The 16,251-nt window shown below is 40.7% G+C and overlaps 1 protein-coding gene across 4 annotated transcripts in view; it reads left to right on the plus strand.

The window, feature by feature from the left end:
• The first annotated feature begins 404 nt into the window (after positions 1-404).
• LOC127062827 (transcription factor Sox-6-like) overlaps positions 405-16,251 on the plus strand; it is a 171,880-nt gene continuing 156,033 nt past the window's right edge. For 2 of the 4 annotated variants that reach the window (XM_050991657.1, XM_050991658.1), the window contains exon 1: positions 406-762. In XM_050991657.1, the coding sequence (XP_050847614.1) occupies positions 730-762 (33 nt within the window). In that variant the 5' untranslated portion in view covers positions 406-729. Of the gene's footprint in view, positions 763-16,251 lie in introns of all 4 variants that reach the window. The other 2 variants (XM_050991656.1, XM_050991662.1) reach the window with 2 other exon arrangements.

Consider the following 16,251-nt stretch of genomic DNA (forward strand, 5'->3'; position numbering starts at 1 on the left):
ATTGAGTGACATTCGAGTGCTGTTCGATCAACGATGATATCGTAATCAAGAGATGTATCGAAATTTAAAAATCGCATCGACAGCTCGGTAATAACGTTTCGTAATGTTTATAATAAATATAAAAGTGTATAAACACGAGGGAGAAACGAAGGAGAAAAAGAGAGAGAGACAGAGAGAGAGAGAGAGAGAGAAATGAAAAAAAGAAAAGAAAAGAATAATAAACGAAGACGAAGACTCGTACGATTTGTCATCAAAGATGATGACTCGGAACGTCTCTTCTTCGCTTATAGCGTCGCGCGATAATTTCGGTCCTCGCCGCTCGAGGTTGTAAAGCGCGCCATCCGCTACGACTCGAGACAAATATGGCCGCGCCCACGTAGTAGTCGCGCGTTGACAGTCGAAGACGGTGGTATGTTTTGGTCGCTACGCGGGACCCTTGCTGCCGTCTCGTTAAATCGCGAAAATTATTGAACGCCGATCGAGTTGGAACTTTTATGAGACAGCCCGATCGCGATTATTTCGCATTTATACATTTTCAATTCAGTCATATTTCCTATACGGTTCTCTTGGTCTTTTTATTATTCAGCTTCCTGGGATCTTCTTCGAGAAGGATCAAGAGGATCTACGTTGAAAAAGGAGCACAAAAAAAAAGTAAGCCGATCGTCTTCGTTTCAGACATCGATAGTCTTCGATCGATCATCGGACCACGCTTCCTTTTTATTTTCGCCGATGAACCTCGCGATTCCACGCTTTTCTTTCAAGGTAAGAAAACTTTCACTCTTTATTTCATGAAATATTAATTATCTTTTCGCTCTTAGTTCGTAAGATTTTTATCATATTTCTTTCTCTTTGGATTCTATATAAATCGATCTTTACGATGTACTCCATTAATAATTATGCGATTATAATCGTCACGTGGTCATATAGTATTATTAGAATTGATACCGAAGAAATTATGTATCTATTTGGGTTGAAATTAGATCACGAAGTATTGATCAATGTAATTATTAATTTAGTGAATATCTAGTTTAAGAAGAGATTAGTTAATACGAGATAATAAATCTAAATACGCAATACTATGACTAATAGCAATTCTAATACGAAAAGGTCGGAATTGTCAAAATTTTTGTTTACCAAGTTTGTTGATCCTTCTTTCGAAGAATGAGCTTACAAAAATACTCCATTACAAAAATAGTAAACATTATCACGTACTCGGATAACGCTTATATCTTAGTCGTTTTTATTATGATAATAAACTCTCATAGATTCGATCGATTTGCAGACGTTCTAATTCAACGAAATTCAATTTCGAACGTCTTTACGAATGGTTACAAATCCGTAACGTTTCCATTCTTAACGACCCTTCTATGTTCCCGTCCATCTTCGATCGTTTCAAATGTAAATTCATTCGCGTTATCATTTTCATTACACTTTTATTATCTCGCAGGTGTTCCCGAAGAAAGTCAAGGTAAAAATCGTGCCACGTTGGCGATATACTTGACAGAAAGATAAAGAGAAAAGGGGATGATTTATGCTTGCAAACGAATTACTCTTTGATATCATAATTCCCTTCAGTATATGATGATACATTGAAATATCACGTGAGGAAAGATAAACAAGCGACTCCTCGTACGTACTACCTATCGTTTCTTTCTCTATCAATTTTCATACTAATATACGAAATCTCTCATGAAAGACAATAGAACAATAAAAAAGAAAAAAACAGAAAAACAGAAAAAGAACACGATTCTTTGTAACAAAAAAAAAAAAAGAAAAAAATTATAAAATTACTAATAATTATATCTCGAAATAATCGATAGAATTTGTAATATCGACAAATTTCAGACTCGTAAGACACGATTATGAGTGAGATCAAATATCGAACGGTTCCTCAGGTTCTTATGCGTCGAACGAAGAGAAAAGATTTTGTTTCCGTGTACGGTCCACGCGAATGGGTAGGTAAAACGGCGTAGCGGGTACGTGCTAAGACAGGGGTCACCGGTATACACCTGCCCTGAAGCTTCCAGAGCGCGATAATATAGGATTCTGATCTTCAACGAGTAAGAGAGAAAGAGAGAGAGAGAGAGAGAGAGAGAGAGAGAGAAAGAGGGAGGGAGAGAAAGAAAGAAAGAAAGAGAAAGAGAAAAGAAAAGAGAGAGAAAGAGATGCCACGGCCGGTATCTTCTTCTCCTTCTCCCATTCTCAGCTCCTCCCGCTTCCTCTCAGCTTCTCTCTTCCCTTTCCACCTTGGGAACATAATGCCGTGTAGAGCAGGTACTCATAACGCCCGGCGAACCCGTTGAGATATAGCCCGGGTAGTGTTTCAATCGCCAAGCCACGAACGTCGACAATGATACGTGCGCGTATGCAAAACGTATTACAATATTGGATAGCCGGACTATGCATCACGATAGTCGAAATAAATCATCCGCGAACAAGCACCGACGTGGCTCTCTTAACGGGGGGGAGGCTTAAATAATTTACCGATTTTTCGATTGCTCGACCCTCGGGGTCGCAACGAGCGTAGCGCGTAAATCCCTTTGACCGGTATCTAGCATCTTGCTTCTCTCTCTCTCTCGCTCTTTCTGCCTCTCTCTTTCTCTCTTTCTCTTTCTTTCTCTCCTTCTTCTATCTATCTATCTTTCCCTCTTTCTCAGCTTCTCTTTTCTCTACGTTTCTCCGTCTCTTTAGCGAGGAAACATTCCCGGATGCTGGAAACCAAGGGAAATCACATGGTCCTCGTTAAAAATCCATCTACGCGAATCGTCGAACGGAACTCGTGATATTTTATCGAACGTCGTCTCTCCTAAATCCATGTAGGTACTTATATACATGTATGCATGCATACATATACATACATGCATTGCTCTTGTGATCGAACGTGAGTTACGTCGTGTAAAGTAAGAGATGCGGAAGAGTATCGATCGAACTTGAATCAATTTGATTTAACATACACACGGAAACGAACAAATAAACAAACACACACACACATACATATACATACATGTATACATATATTGACATGTACGTATAAATTTACATCTTAAATCGAATCTGTGAATACACATTTAAAAAGAGTATATATATATATATATATATATATATATACGCGTAAGTATTACACATACACGTGTCTTCTTTTTCATGAGCGTAATCTTAACCTTCTCGAAAAGAACGTAATCCCGCATTATTACGATGATGCATGTGTCAATGATATACATATAATACACCTATATTATATATCGCTAAGATTCCTCTCTTATTTTTTTCAATGATCGTATAACCAAGCCTTCTTGATTTTTGGTAATTCTCCTTCTTCTTGGTTGTATATTCTTCGAAGAAACCAGATGAAGGAGAGAAGATGAGAGAGTACAGCAGTGAGTAAAGAAATAGAGGGTCGTCCGAGCGTACAATGCCACTTGATCCTTCGACCACTGCCTGTGCGTGCACTCTTCTCTTTCTCTCTTAGGCGTTATAATGGTCGAGCGCATAATATAGAGGGCAAAACGCGGGCCACGTACGCGATATGTGGGGCGGCTAACAATGGAGCACACCTGAGCACGGGCCGGTGCGTTTGAGATGGCTTTGGAAGAAGGTAGAAAGAGATAGAAGGACAGACAGACAGACAGAGAGAGAGAGAGAGAGAGAGAGAGAGAGAGAAACGACCAAAGGTATCGCATGAAGGTGCACCGCTATGAAATGTAGGGGAAAGAAAAAAATAAGAGAAGGTTCGCATTAGGTGGGGATGTGCAGGAAGAGGAACAATGCTTTTCAACCTCTTCTCTTATATTTCTTCTTCGAACTCTTCTTCGTCTCCTCTCCTACTCGCACTTACCCTTTTTTTTCTTTTTTATCTTTCTCTCCTCTCCCTCCCCCTTGCCTCTCCTCACTCACTCACTTTTCTTTTTCTCTTTTTGGGTGCCAGCACGATGCTATCCCATTTGTTCGTGAAACACCAACAAAGAGACAGCCTCCTCATATGCATTGTAGTATTCTCGATACGTCGCAGAATTTCATTCGTCTTCTTCTTTCGTAAAGGCGAAAATTCGCGAGTACCTTTTATGCTTCGTTATGTATCGTTTTTTTTTTTTCTTTTTTCTTTCATTAATTTCTTTCTACTTCGTCGTCTCTATCCTTCTTTTCCTTAATAAAACGTCATCGATTTATACAACAGAAAAACACATAGAGTGTTCTCATTGTAAGACAGGGAAAAAAAGATTGACGATTACGTTCGTTCGATAGACGTCCGTAAAAATACATTTATTTCGTTGTTAATCGATTCTACGTAAAGAAAAAAAAGATGAAGAAGAAGAAACAAAAAAAAATAAATAAAAAGAAATAATCGTCGTATTAAATATCTGAATATATGGTAAATTACGTGGAAGTTATTCCTATTTACAAGAAAGATATTAATTTGTCTTTGTATTCGCATTCTATGTATCATTCATGGATCATCCTCGTTAATGACATCGTTCGTCCTCGACTTTTAACGTTTCACGTGTCCTCTCATCGCGTTGCCGAGTATCAATGAGTATGTCGTTAACACGCTATTAACTCGGATTTACATATGACAATGTATCTAACGTTTATTTAGACATAAAATAATGCGCATCGTACGAGGGGGAAAAAGAGAATATCTTTGATCAGTGAAGCGCAAAAAGGCTTATAATGTCTATAATAATGTATACAATTGATCAATGTATTCGAGCATAAACAGTCGACTTTCGAAAGGCGTAATGATTATCGATCTCATAAGCATAAGCATACGACGACAAGTTGCATAACATTAGCCGCAAAGCTCTCGTATTCTCTCGTCGTAACATTGTAAAACTTGATCGTCGCCGAACGTCGAGGAAAACTCGATCGTAGCAAATTGTTTCGCTTACATGGTATTTCGTATTTTTGTTTTTGGATTACGATTTCTCTCCCACCTTCTCTCTTTCTCTATATCTCTCCTTTTCTTTCTCTCTCTCTCTCTCTTTCTCTATCTTCCTTTGCGGCGACTACAAAGCTTGTGTTACACGATCGACACGCAACTCGTATCGCATCTCGATCGAAAAGCGACACGCATACGTACGTACGTACCTACACAGATACGTATACACTTGTCCGAGCCAAAGCGTTCGCTTTGATCCGTCTCGCGGTTTTTTTCGCGTTAATTTCTCTTTCTATTCCTTCTTTTTCTGTTTCAAGAGAAGGAAAGAGAGAGAGAGAGAGAGAGAGAGAGAGAGAGAGAGAGAGAGAGAGAGATCATTAACCACTGCGATCCATTAGCTCTCCGCGTTAGAATTTAAACCGTCGATGATGTAATTACGACTAGTAGAGGGAGTACGAGAGACCGAAAGAGAAACAGGTAAAGAAGGAAGACGACAAATAGATGGAAGACTAGATAGAAAGAGAAAGAGAAAAAGAGAGAGAGAGAGACGGAATCCAGCTACCGACGAGAATCGCAATGATTCGCCAACGATCTCGACTCGTTCGCTTATCGGCTCGGAGTTCTTCTCGTTCGTGGATTTAAATTCCGTACGCGACTTTGCTGCGGGCGCCGCGAGAGACTAATGACTGTGTCGATGGTGCGGTAGGATCGCGTTTATTGGTCGATAGCTAGAGAGACAAAGTCGCTTTTGCATCGAGCCGAACTGCAGTCTCGACTTTTTTTTTCTTTTCTTTCTTTTTCTTTTTCTTTCTCTTTTTTTTTTTTTTTTTTTAATCATTTATTTCCACTTTTTTCTTTTTTCTTTTTTTTTTTTTTTACTTTTTAAATAGACTTTTATATATATATATTTTTTTCCTTTTTACTTTTTTACCCTCTTTTTTCATCACCAAACGACAAATTTCCACTGCACGCGCTCGAACCTTTCAATATACCCTCGAACGATCTCCTTTCCTTTTTTTTTTATTCCTACCCTTCGTTCAAAAAAACGAGATAGACGTTGCGAGTTTATCGTGTATTTTATTTACACTCTCTGCACGAGATGGAGTTTAATTCTAATTTCTTTTTTTTCTATTCTTTTTTTGAGAGAGAGAGAGAGGGGGGAGACTTTTCGTTTCATCGACGCGAGCTTCGAGACGAACGCTAATAGCTAATATAGATACGTATTAAAGTAAAGTTATTCTTATCGGCATCGAGTCAATCGATATGATTTATTTCGTCTGGATATGACTACGTGACAAGGATGTCTCTCGACATAGAGAGATCATCATCTGTTCAATGTACTCACTCGATTCACTCTTTTAATATATTCCTTGTGAATTTTATAATCTAAAAAATTAACAACTTTATTTCGATCAAATAATCGATTTCATCGATTGAAACAAGCAAACGTATATCTACGATAACCTTTTAAACTTTTAAAATCGACACGGTAGCAATCGCATACGTCACGGTATAACGATAGACAATGCAAAAGCATACCGTACCTTGAAATTCGAGGTCGCAGGTCGCGAATCGTTCGTCTTGCACCTTAAGTTGTTCATCGGGACGCGTAACGGTGCACGTTAAAAGGTCTTTTCAATCTGCACGCCCGTTTACGACGACGATCTTACGCCTTATCCAAGTCGGGACTTTTCAAAGAGAGTTCACGTACATACTTTTCTCCTTGACCGAGTAACGATAAGATCAAGATATCGAGAAAGACTATCAATTAATTTCTTTTCTTAGTTTAACATTTCGTAAATATCTCTTTAACGAATTTGCAAATGTTCTTTACATTTAATGCAAATATTTTTTTTATTTTTCTCCGTTCAGAGATATTTGCGTTACTTGTTATAGAATCCTACAATTAATGTATTATAATCAAGAATAAGAATACATTCTCAGTTTTTCCCGAACGGTTTGTGAAAATTGATAATAATCCAATCTAAGTAAAAGTACTTACATAGATCCATACAAACACATTTATATATATATATATATATATATATATATATATATATATACATACACACGTGGAGGAAAAGTAAGAAGAGGAAGAAGAAGGGCAGGAGGATGAGAGGGAGGAGTAGGAGGAGGAAGAGAGGGTCTCCGACAGAGAGCTGCATAATGGGGCTACCCGTTTAACAATCGCATAGAAAGACGCCGCGGCAGCGGACCGTTTTAGATTGAGGAATATTGGGGTATTGTGGAGCCGCGGTGAACGCGAATGTGCGTCGGTGTACGAGCATGTGTGAGCATCTCTTTGACAATGGGAAGCCCTGTGGGTGCGTTAATCCGTGCAGTATGTGTACAAGACCTCGATGCTTGTGGGAATATTTCGATGAAGAGAGAAGGGGAAAACAGGATGAGAATGAAAAAGCGAGAAAGAGAGAGAGAGAGAGAGAGAGAGAGAGAGAGAGAGAGGAGATAAGTATGTCGTATATATGTAAGTGTGCGTTCATATGGTATGTGTGTGTCAGAAAGAGAGAAACAGAGAAAGAGAGAGAGAGAAAGAGAAAGAGATAGCGAGTAACGTAAGAAAGGGGGAAGAGTCTTCTTCTTGCCTCTATTGTTACATCTCGCCGATATTATCGGACGTACACGCGATGCCTCTGTCGGTTCGTTGCCGCCGACAACGAAGTCTCGAGTCTTCTCAAAGGCTCGTTTCTCTTCGAGAGCAAGCTCGTAATTGCCGCGAACGAGCGAACGCGAAGAAGAGCACCGATCGTGGTGCAAACGAATCTTGTGAAAGAGAAAGAAAGAGGAAGAATATGTATATATGTATGTATGTATGTATGGATGTGACGTGATGTGATGTGAGTGACGTATATACCCACACATTCATATGTATGTATATTTATATGGATTCGAGGTACCGTCCGATTTGGTACGATCGACACGTTCCCGTCAACCACAAACTCCTTTTCCAATAATATTTCATCGTTTCGAGGCCCGAAGCGTGTCCGAGGTGTGCCCGTTTCGTTTCGTGGAAAAGTTTACCAGCCTGATGAGTTTCCATTAGCAAATCAATCGGGAATCCATCAGAATCGTGAATTTACTTTAGATTCGATCAATCGTATTTAGTATTTACTTATATCTGGATATAATGAAATCCGCGAGGTTTTCTCTTTCGTTAATTAAACTTGTGTTTATCTCGATACCGTATGAATGTGGTTCTTCGAATGTTTAATTTTTGTAGCTTTTAACATTTATTTTCATTAAGGGAAAAATTGAATTTGACGTTACTAAATAAAACGTAGGTAGAGCTCGATTCGTTTATATCTAGAATGATTTTGATTGCTTTCAAAAGATTATGTTCGTAAAGTCAACGATGATTCTCAAGAGAAAAACAAATCAAATTTGATAGACCATTATTTTTTATCCTTTTTTTTTGTATCTCTCTTTCTCTCTCTCTCTCTCTCTTCCTTTTTCCATCCAAGTTTCTAATCTCCGTGACGAATATTATCGAAGGTAAAATCGGTGATCGGTCAGAGGATCGTTCACTTGGAAAAATCTTTCACGACAACGATAGGAGACATTCGGACGTGGGAATAATTTTAAGGTCAAGAGCTCGGAAGGAAGATCGAGAAGAGAAAAAGATAGAGAGAGAGAGAGAGAGAGAAGTAAAAAAAAAATAGAAAAAGAAAGAAAAAAAGAAAGAGACACGCGTAGACGCCTCTTCTCGAGATCGTAGCGTGTGCAAGAGCACAACAACACGACTCCGGTGAGTCGCCCGTACCTCGAAGAGAGAAGAGCGCCCATGCAGTTTGTAACGCAGCGGAGAGAACAGGTATTCCGCCATTGAAATAAGGTAACGTCGCGAATATGAAATATACCCCGTTGTACAACTTGATAATCCGTGGTTACCATAAATCCTGAGTGATTATCCGCGTGTCTATTTATAAGCCTCGTGGCATCGCCCTCGTCTCTTCCTCCACCTTCTCCTCTTCATCCCTTCTCTCTCTCTCTCTCTCTCTCTCTCTCTTTCTCTCTCTTTCTCTCTCTTTCTTTTTCTCTGTCTCCCTATCTCTCTGTCTGTCTTTCTTTCTTTCCTCACATTTTCTCCTTCTTCCACGCTTTTGTTCGGCTTATTCTCCCATCGCATGGTATTCACATCCTTCCGAAGAAGAGAGAGAAAGAGAGAAGAAAAGGATCGTTCGTAAGGACGACGTAAGGACTCCAAAAGGCCTCTTCTTTTCTCTTCTCTTCTCTTCTCTTCTCTTCTCTTCTCTTCTCTTCTCCAATCTCCTTCTCGTACCAGTGTACACACGCGTCAAGGCTTTCCATGTCGCGAGTTTTACGCCGCGAGATACGGCCGATAGGATTAATCGGCTTACGAAGGGAACGCTTGCCTCTAAAGTCGCGCGAAGATGCGTGAGGAAGGCCGAGAGGAAAGGGGAGAAAGGATTCTTTTCTGGTTCGACGGACTGTTGCTTTTTTTTCGATGGGACAAAACCTTATGGAATGGTTCCGAGTATAATCAAATTTATATATATATATATATATATATATATATATATATATTATTTTATAAATTACAGTTAAGAAATAATATGATCTCGCAAAACATTTCGAAAGACAAATGTTGGCATTTAATTTTTTTACGCGATGGACAAATATAAAAATACTTAATTTATAAATACACCCTATATATGTAATAGTATGTGAAAAATCGAAATATCTCGGTAGCCATGTGCATAACTTTCGAATTGCGCCGATGAGAATGATCGAGCGTACTGTAATGAATTTGCGCGAAATTACGGAAAAAAGGTAATGAATGTAACGAGTTTCTCTACGTAGGAAACGACCGGTGTTGTACGCTGTTAATTAAGAAGTGGTGGAAGGCAGAGGAGAAGGGAACGAAGAGAGGGAGACAGAGACAGAGAGGAGGGAGAAAGAGAGAGAGAAAGAGAGAGAGAGAGAGAGAGGGTGGAGATTGTGACGGAGCAAGGAGAAAAGCTAGTTATTAAATCGAGCGAATACCGGTATCTGTGCGTATATCTACCTCTCGATATAATACCGGTCGCGAGTCTAGCATGGGAGGAAACTCGCGAAGATTACGGGCGTCATCGATCGATATCGCGAATTTATCTCAGTCGACTATTTTTACATCTTGTTTCTCGATTTTCAGTTCTTCCATAAGGTAAAGACTTCCACTCGATACGACAGAATATGGCGACACGATTTCACCGAAATATACGCACGTCGACGTATTCTATGAGAAAGAGAGAGAGAGAGAGAGAGAGAGAGAGAGAGAGAGAGAGAGAGAATCTTGGTACAGCTATCTTTTCTGGCGGAGATGTACTTCTTTGAAATATTCAGTCGATCTTATGAGAGAGTACTATCGTACTCTGAATACCTACGCGACATATATCGAAGGAATGAAATATATGTATATAAAAGCTATCCAAGCAAAAATTTGTTTTAAGTTTAGTAGATCTTTTACTATCCATTTTATTAGAAAGAATCGGAATTTAAGAACGTGCATCTTTGAGGTCAATGCTGAAGAGAGAGAGAGAGAGAGAGAGAGAGAGAGAGAGAGAAAGAGAGAGAAAAGTTAGGAGTCGAAGTCTCTAACCCACAAGACCGTCGCCAGAGGCGCTGCGGCAAGCTATTAAAAAGCCGAGTTATGAATGAAAGCCGAGCTGAAATAGAATGGCACGTCGTGCCCCGCCCACGGTCTCTCCAAAGGCAACACTACGGCCAGAACGCACGGCTTTAGGATGGTACGCACGGCGTTTATCCGCTTGCTTCGTGAACTGCGTAAAGAATGTGTGTATGTGTGTGAGAGAAAGAGAGAGAAAGAAGAGATTTCGTTGTCTCGATCTCGAAGGATCGAAGATTTTCCTAGATGCTGCGAACGATCTCGATCTTGTTTTCTTTGTCGAATTTCATAATCGCCAACACGAATAAATCGCTTCTGTCATTCTTGATTTCGAAACATCGATAAAAAGAAGAAAAAAGAAAGAAAGGAAGAAAAAAGAATCGAAATTGATCGGATAAAACAAAGATCTTTTTCTTCGTTTTTCTTCGCACACGAGAAAGTTTCAATCGTCCAAGAGCAACCTTGACGGGGGATTATATGTCCAGCACGGCTCACTGATCCGACTGTGAAGTATATTGAAAAGCGTTTCATGGACTCACACCATCGACGATACGATCTAAACTGCTTTAGTTACTAATTTGATTCAGTTAAGTTAAGCTAAACGATGCAGGTAACACGTATCTAACGTGTACTGCGCTTACCTACGACAAAGTGGTCTTTCCTGGGCCGTCGTTGCGGTTCAAGCTCACGTCTCATTAAACAATTCTATTGAAATTTGTCGGTATAGGTCAGAGCAACTGGGGGGTTATGCAATTTATGGCAAGCGCAGCTTCTTTGGACTACACACGCTCGTAACGTCACAAAGTTCTCGTTCGCGCGAGCGACAAAGTTCACGCTCGAGACGAAAATAATCACACTCTCACTCTCTCTCTCTCTCTCTCTCTTCGTCTCTAGCTTGAGAACAACGTCACTCATCTTTTTTCTTCTTTAAATAATTACTCATTCGCGGCACGTTAACGAAGCGCCATTGTATCTAACAAAAATCATTAAAAGACTTCCAAGCGAAACTTCCGACAAATGATACATCTTCTATAAGTAAACTTACGATTTACTTAAGAATCTCTGACACTGAATAATTCATTCACGCTCGGCATAAGTCCAACGCTTTAAGCTACCATTATCCAACGATTATTCGCTTCGAATGGCAAGGCTGACTTCGTATTATGTCAACGGAGAGAAGCAACCAAAGAGTCTCTCTCTCTTTCTCTCTCTCTTATCCTCGTCGTCCGACACATCCTCTAAATTATTACATCGTTCGTGTGGGACTCGATCCACTTTTCTATCGTTTGTCCATGGCTTCGATCGGTGATTGATTCGATTGGCTAGATCGCTTTTCGTAAATCGTGTATCTTCTCGATAGGTGAATAAGAGAGAAAGAGAGAAGGACCAAAGCAAAAAGAAAGATAAAAAAGAAAGAGAGAGAGAGAGAAAGAAAAGGACAGAGAGCAGACGCCCGATCGTCTGTCACATTCTTGATGTCAGTAGTCGGTATCCCAAGAAGGGCTCCGGTAGTCGAGAGCATCCTGACGATTCAATTAGGATTCAGGCATGCAGCGAAGGCTATCTCTTTCTCTCTTTTTCTTTCTCTACACGCTCCTTTCTTCCTTCTCCATTCCTTTCCACCTCTTCCTCTTTCAAGGCCCTCCTTCGGTATAATCGATCGTCGATTTCACGAGAGATCCGTCCGCGTGCTCGCGCGTCGTTGATATATGAAGATTAGGAGGCCGATGTTCATCCAACGATCTCTTTCCTCGTGTCTCTTCTCTTTCTCTCTCTCTCTCTCTCTCTCTCTCTCTCTTTCTCTTTCTCTTTCTCTTTCTATCTATCTATCTCTACCTCTCTCTTTCTTTTACGATCAAGCCCGAGAAGAAATCCAAGGTATCGAGCTTCGCTCACGGAACGTAGTAAATCCATTGAAAGGGGGAAGCGCGAGTAATTGCCCGCGTTAATTGAACTTTGGCGCGATCTTGATTAACGCGAACGTGAATTCACGTCTCAGTCGCGTGATCTCTAATCCCGTTTTCTCTTTTCCTATCTTATTCGATTGGTATTACATCTTCGATGGGTCTGGCACGTGCGACTAACAATAAGTCAAAAGGGGATATAAATATAAAATAAACATATAAATTTTATTCGCAATTTCTTTTTCTTTCCTTTACTTTCCTTTCATATCTCTCTTTTCTTTCTTTACTCATCTTGTATTTTAAAACAAATTAGATATCGATGAGTAAAATATTCATTAGCTTAGAATATTATTCCATATGTTTATACGTATTGTATAAATTGTTATAAATAGATATACATATGTGTATCTATATGATGTTTTAAATCGATGGGAAAGTACAGTGTCGTAGGGACGAGACGACAAAAAAGATAAAGAGAGAGGACCACCTCGCGTTCCGTTGGTATTGTAAGCTTCGTGTAAAAAACGTTTCAAGAGGATACTACACAGGCATTAACTAACGATCGAACAGCGACGAGTTACGGCTCCGACCGAAGAACTTTCGCCATAAATCATAGGATCGATCGGTCGTGAGTCTCAAGAGTGAGATCGTGTGCGTCTATCTGCTGCTGCTGCTGCTGCTGTTGCTGCAACTCTGTGTAAGTGAGAGTGAGGTAGATAGAGAAAGACAGAGATAGAGAGAAAGAAAGAGAGAGAGAGAGAGAGAGAGAGAGAGAGAAGGTTTTGCGATCGTATAGTCCGTCGAACGCGTCGAAGCAAATCGCTGGGTGTCTCGTTAGACGAAGGAACAGGAAGTAAAGCGTGGAATGAGGCGAGCAAGGGTCGAAAGCGTCCTTGTCGTCATCGTCGTCGTCTTCTCGAGAGCGTCGTTCGAGAAGCGTCGCGTGGACAATGGAGCAATCAATAGGGTAATGCGAGGACACTTTATCGAATTATCGATGCGGTCGACACTGGCGTATCTACGCTCGATGGACACGGCTGGCGTGCTTTTCGAACGAACCCTTTCGCGCCTACCTCTCTCTCTATCCTCCTTTCGCCTTTCGCCTTTGCCCGGTCCATCCTATAGTCTTGTCTCTACCTCTTTCTACCTGGCTGCCCACCTCTATTTCTATCTCTCTCTCTCTCTCTCTCTCTCTCTCTCTCTCTCTCTCTTTCTTTCTCTTGCTTTCTCTTAACATCGAACGATCCTCTCTTCACTCCGCCTCCTCTTCCTCTTCCTCCTCTTCCTCTTCCTTCTCATCTTCCCCGAGCTCTCTACGAGTCTCTCTTGTATATACGTGAAGTCTGATAGAACGTGGAGCATCCTCGGCGTAACAGGCTCAGTTGCCCTTGACACTTTGGACCGTTAATGTCCGAGTGGCACGCGATAAATCCGCCCCCGAACGATCCGCCGTTCTCTTCGGGATCGTGCGTTGGATCGTGACTAGTGTCCTTCGAAAAGCAGCCGAGCAGCGCCTCCTCTGCGTATGTCGTCTCGCACGCTCGAAAGATATACGGGTTCGTACCCTCGATACGCACTTACACGGTAGTTCTCGGCCCTTCCCACCTGCACGATCCTCAATGAGCTACTGCCAGCACGAAGGACGACCTGCTAAACATTCAAGAGTCTACCTGAAATACCGATCTTTTTCTCTTCTCTTCTCTTCTCTTCGCTTCGCTTTGCTTCTCTTCTCGATCTTAAGAAAACAATCCTCGTTAAAAGAAAATTATCTTTAATTTGCTATTAATGAGGATTTATTTCATCTCTTTTATCGATATCGATCGATGATACCCTCGGTATCATCCGTTAATCATAGTTCATTAATTACGAGACAACCGTGTGCGTGCTCCTCCAAGACCAGTTCTCGAAATCGTCTCGTATTACCAAAAACGGCATCGTCCAGTCTCGATAATCCAGAACGATCCATCGTTTTTCCTCGCTGTAAAAAGTATCGTAGGTACTCTCTTTTCGAGGCGAACGTGCTAACCGACATCTGAAATCCTTGGTGCACAAACAACGAACGGTCTCCTCCGTCAAGAAAGTCGTTCGCGAGTGGGCTTCGCACGCGAACGAGACTCGACGTTTAACAGGGACGACGGTGGGCCGGTACTTTTATGCGAACGAGACTCGCATATTTCATGTCACTTTGATCCGTCCTTTCTCTCTCTCTCTCTCTCTCTCTCTCTCTCTCTCTCATGTATATATGCTCTTTGTATTTTTTAATCTCGCATAACAAAAAAAAACAAAGTTTTCTTATAAGTTACACGCATGAGAATGAACGCGCACGCGTGTGTGTATGTGTCTGTATGTGTATGCGTCTATGTATGTGTGAATTCTCTTCTCGTGCACTTGTAATTGCAACGCAGTCTTCGGTCCTCTTCGTTCGAGTTCCCTTCGTTCGGTATTCTTATCTTCGACTACGGTCAGGCTGGTCTGCCAAGTCGCAAGGCGTCTTCGTCGTTGTCGTCGTCGTCGTCGTCTTCGTCGTCGTCGTCGTCGTCGTCGTCGTAACGACGTATGTACCTACGTACACGTCTCTTCGCATAAGCAGCGAATTCTACTCCTCTCCCCTTCTCTCCTCTCGATCGAGTTCGCGCGAGAACGCGATAGCGCACGAATGAGTTATGATCCCTATTCTCGAATTTGCATATCGATTCATTATGCGTTCTGGTGGAAGTCAAAATTGGAACGCTGCTTGGCGCAACCGATTGCTCGTTCGCGAGGACGTTGGAGGAGGTAAAGGAGGAGAACGATAAATCAAACGCATTCCGTTTCTTTCTTTCTTTTTTTATTTCATTTGCTTTTCTTCTTTCGTCTTCATGACATTTTTTTTCTTTTACCTTGTCCCTTTTTATTTTATTTTATTTAGTTGGATGTTTTATTTTTTCTTCTTCTTCTTCTTTTATTTTTTTTTTTGTTTCTTTTAATACGTCAGAACTTGTTTGTATAATTTAAGAAGAGCGAGACAGAGAGAGAGAGAGAGAGAGAGAGAGAGAAAAGATAAACTATATAATTTCTTTGCAATTTTCCTCGTCGTTGTAAGGTGCGTGGCATGCTTATTATCTTCGATATATAGTTACGAATCAGCCCATGAAGGCCATACGCGCAGATGTTCTAAATTGCGTACAAACAAATCACTTTGGCACGATCGAGACAGGCAAATACAGTTGTGCAATAGCCCCCTTGCGAGGTTGGGTAATTCGATTTATATAATGATATATCGTAGTCATTAGATATTTTGGATAAAAAGAAAAAAAAATAGTCTTTATTTACATTCAAGTACATTTATTTTCATATCTCTCTTTAAATTATCGTATATACAATGAAATCTATTCATTTATAATGTGTTTGAGTTAAAGAATTAGGACCCGTCAGACATAACATTAACGCATTGAGTTTCTCCGAAGCTCGATCGAGCGAGCAAAATTTATAATCCCCCGGCGTCGTCGGCCATTATAGAAAGAAGACATTTCTCGAAAGACGAACGCTATTCGAGTGGACGTTATTTACGACGCCGTATATACCGTGTAATCGCGACGATAGGCAGCAAGCGAAAGGAACACGAGCTACATACGTATAAGCTTAATATATTAATTGCCGGTGGCAGCGATTCCCATTGATCGCTTCTCGTTCCTAGAAGCGTGAGTCTCTGCAATTAGTAATTATTAAAGGATGTAGATGAGCGTGAAGAAAGTTCGATCGAACGGTCACGATCGCGGATACGATTTAGAATAGATTTCAAAATACACGTGTATGAACACGAAACGCACGAACTACTTATCTCGACC

The sequence above is a fragment of the Vespula vulgaris genome, chromosome 3, assembly GCF_905475345.1.
Source record: "Vespula vulgaris chromosome 3, iyVesVulg1.1, whole genome shotgun sequence".
Classification (NCBI taxonomy): Eukaryota; Metazoa; Arthropoda; class Insecta; order Hymenoptera; family Vespidae; genus Vespula; species Vespula vulgaris.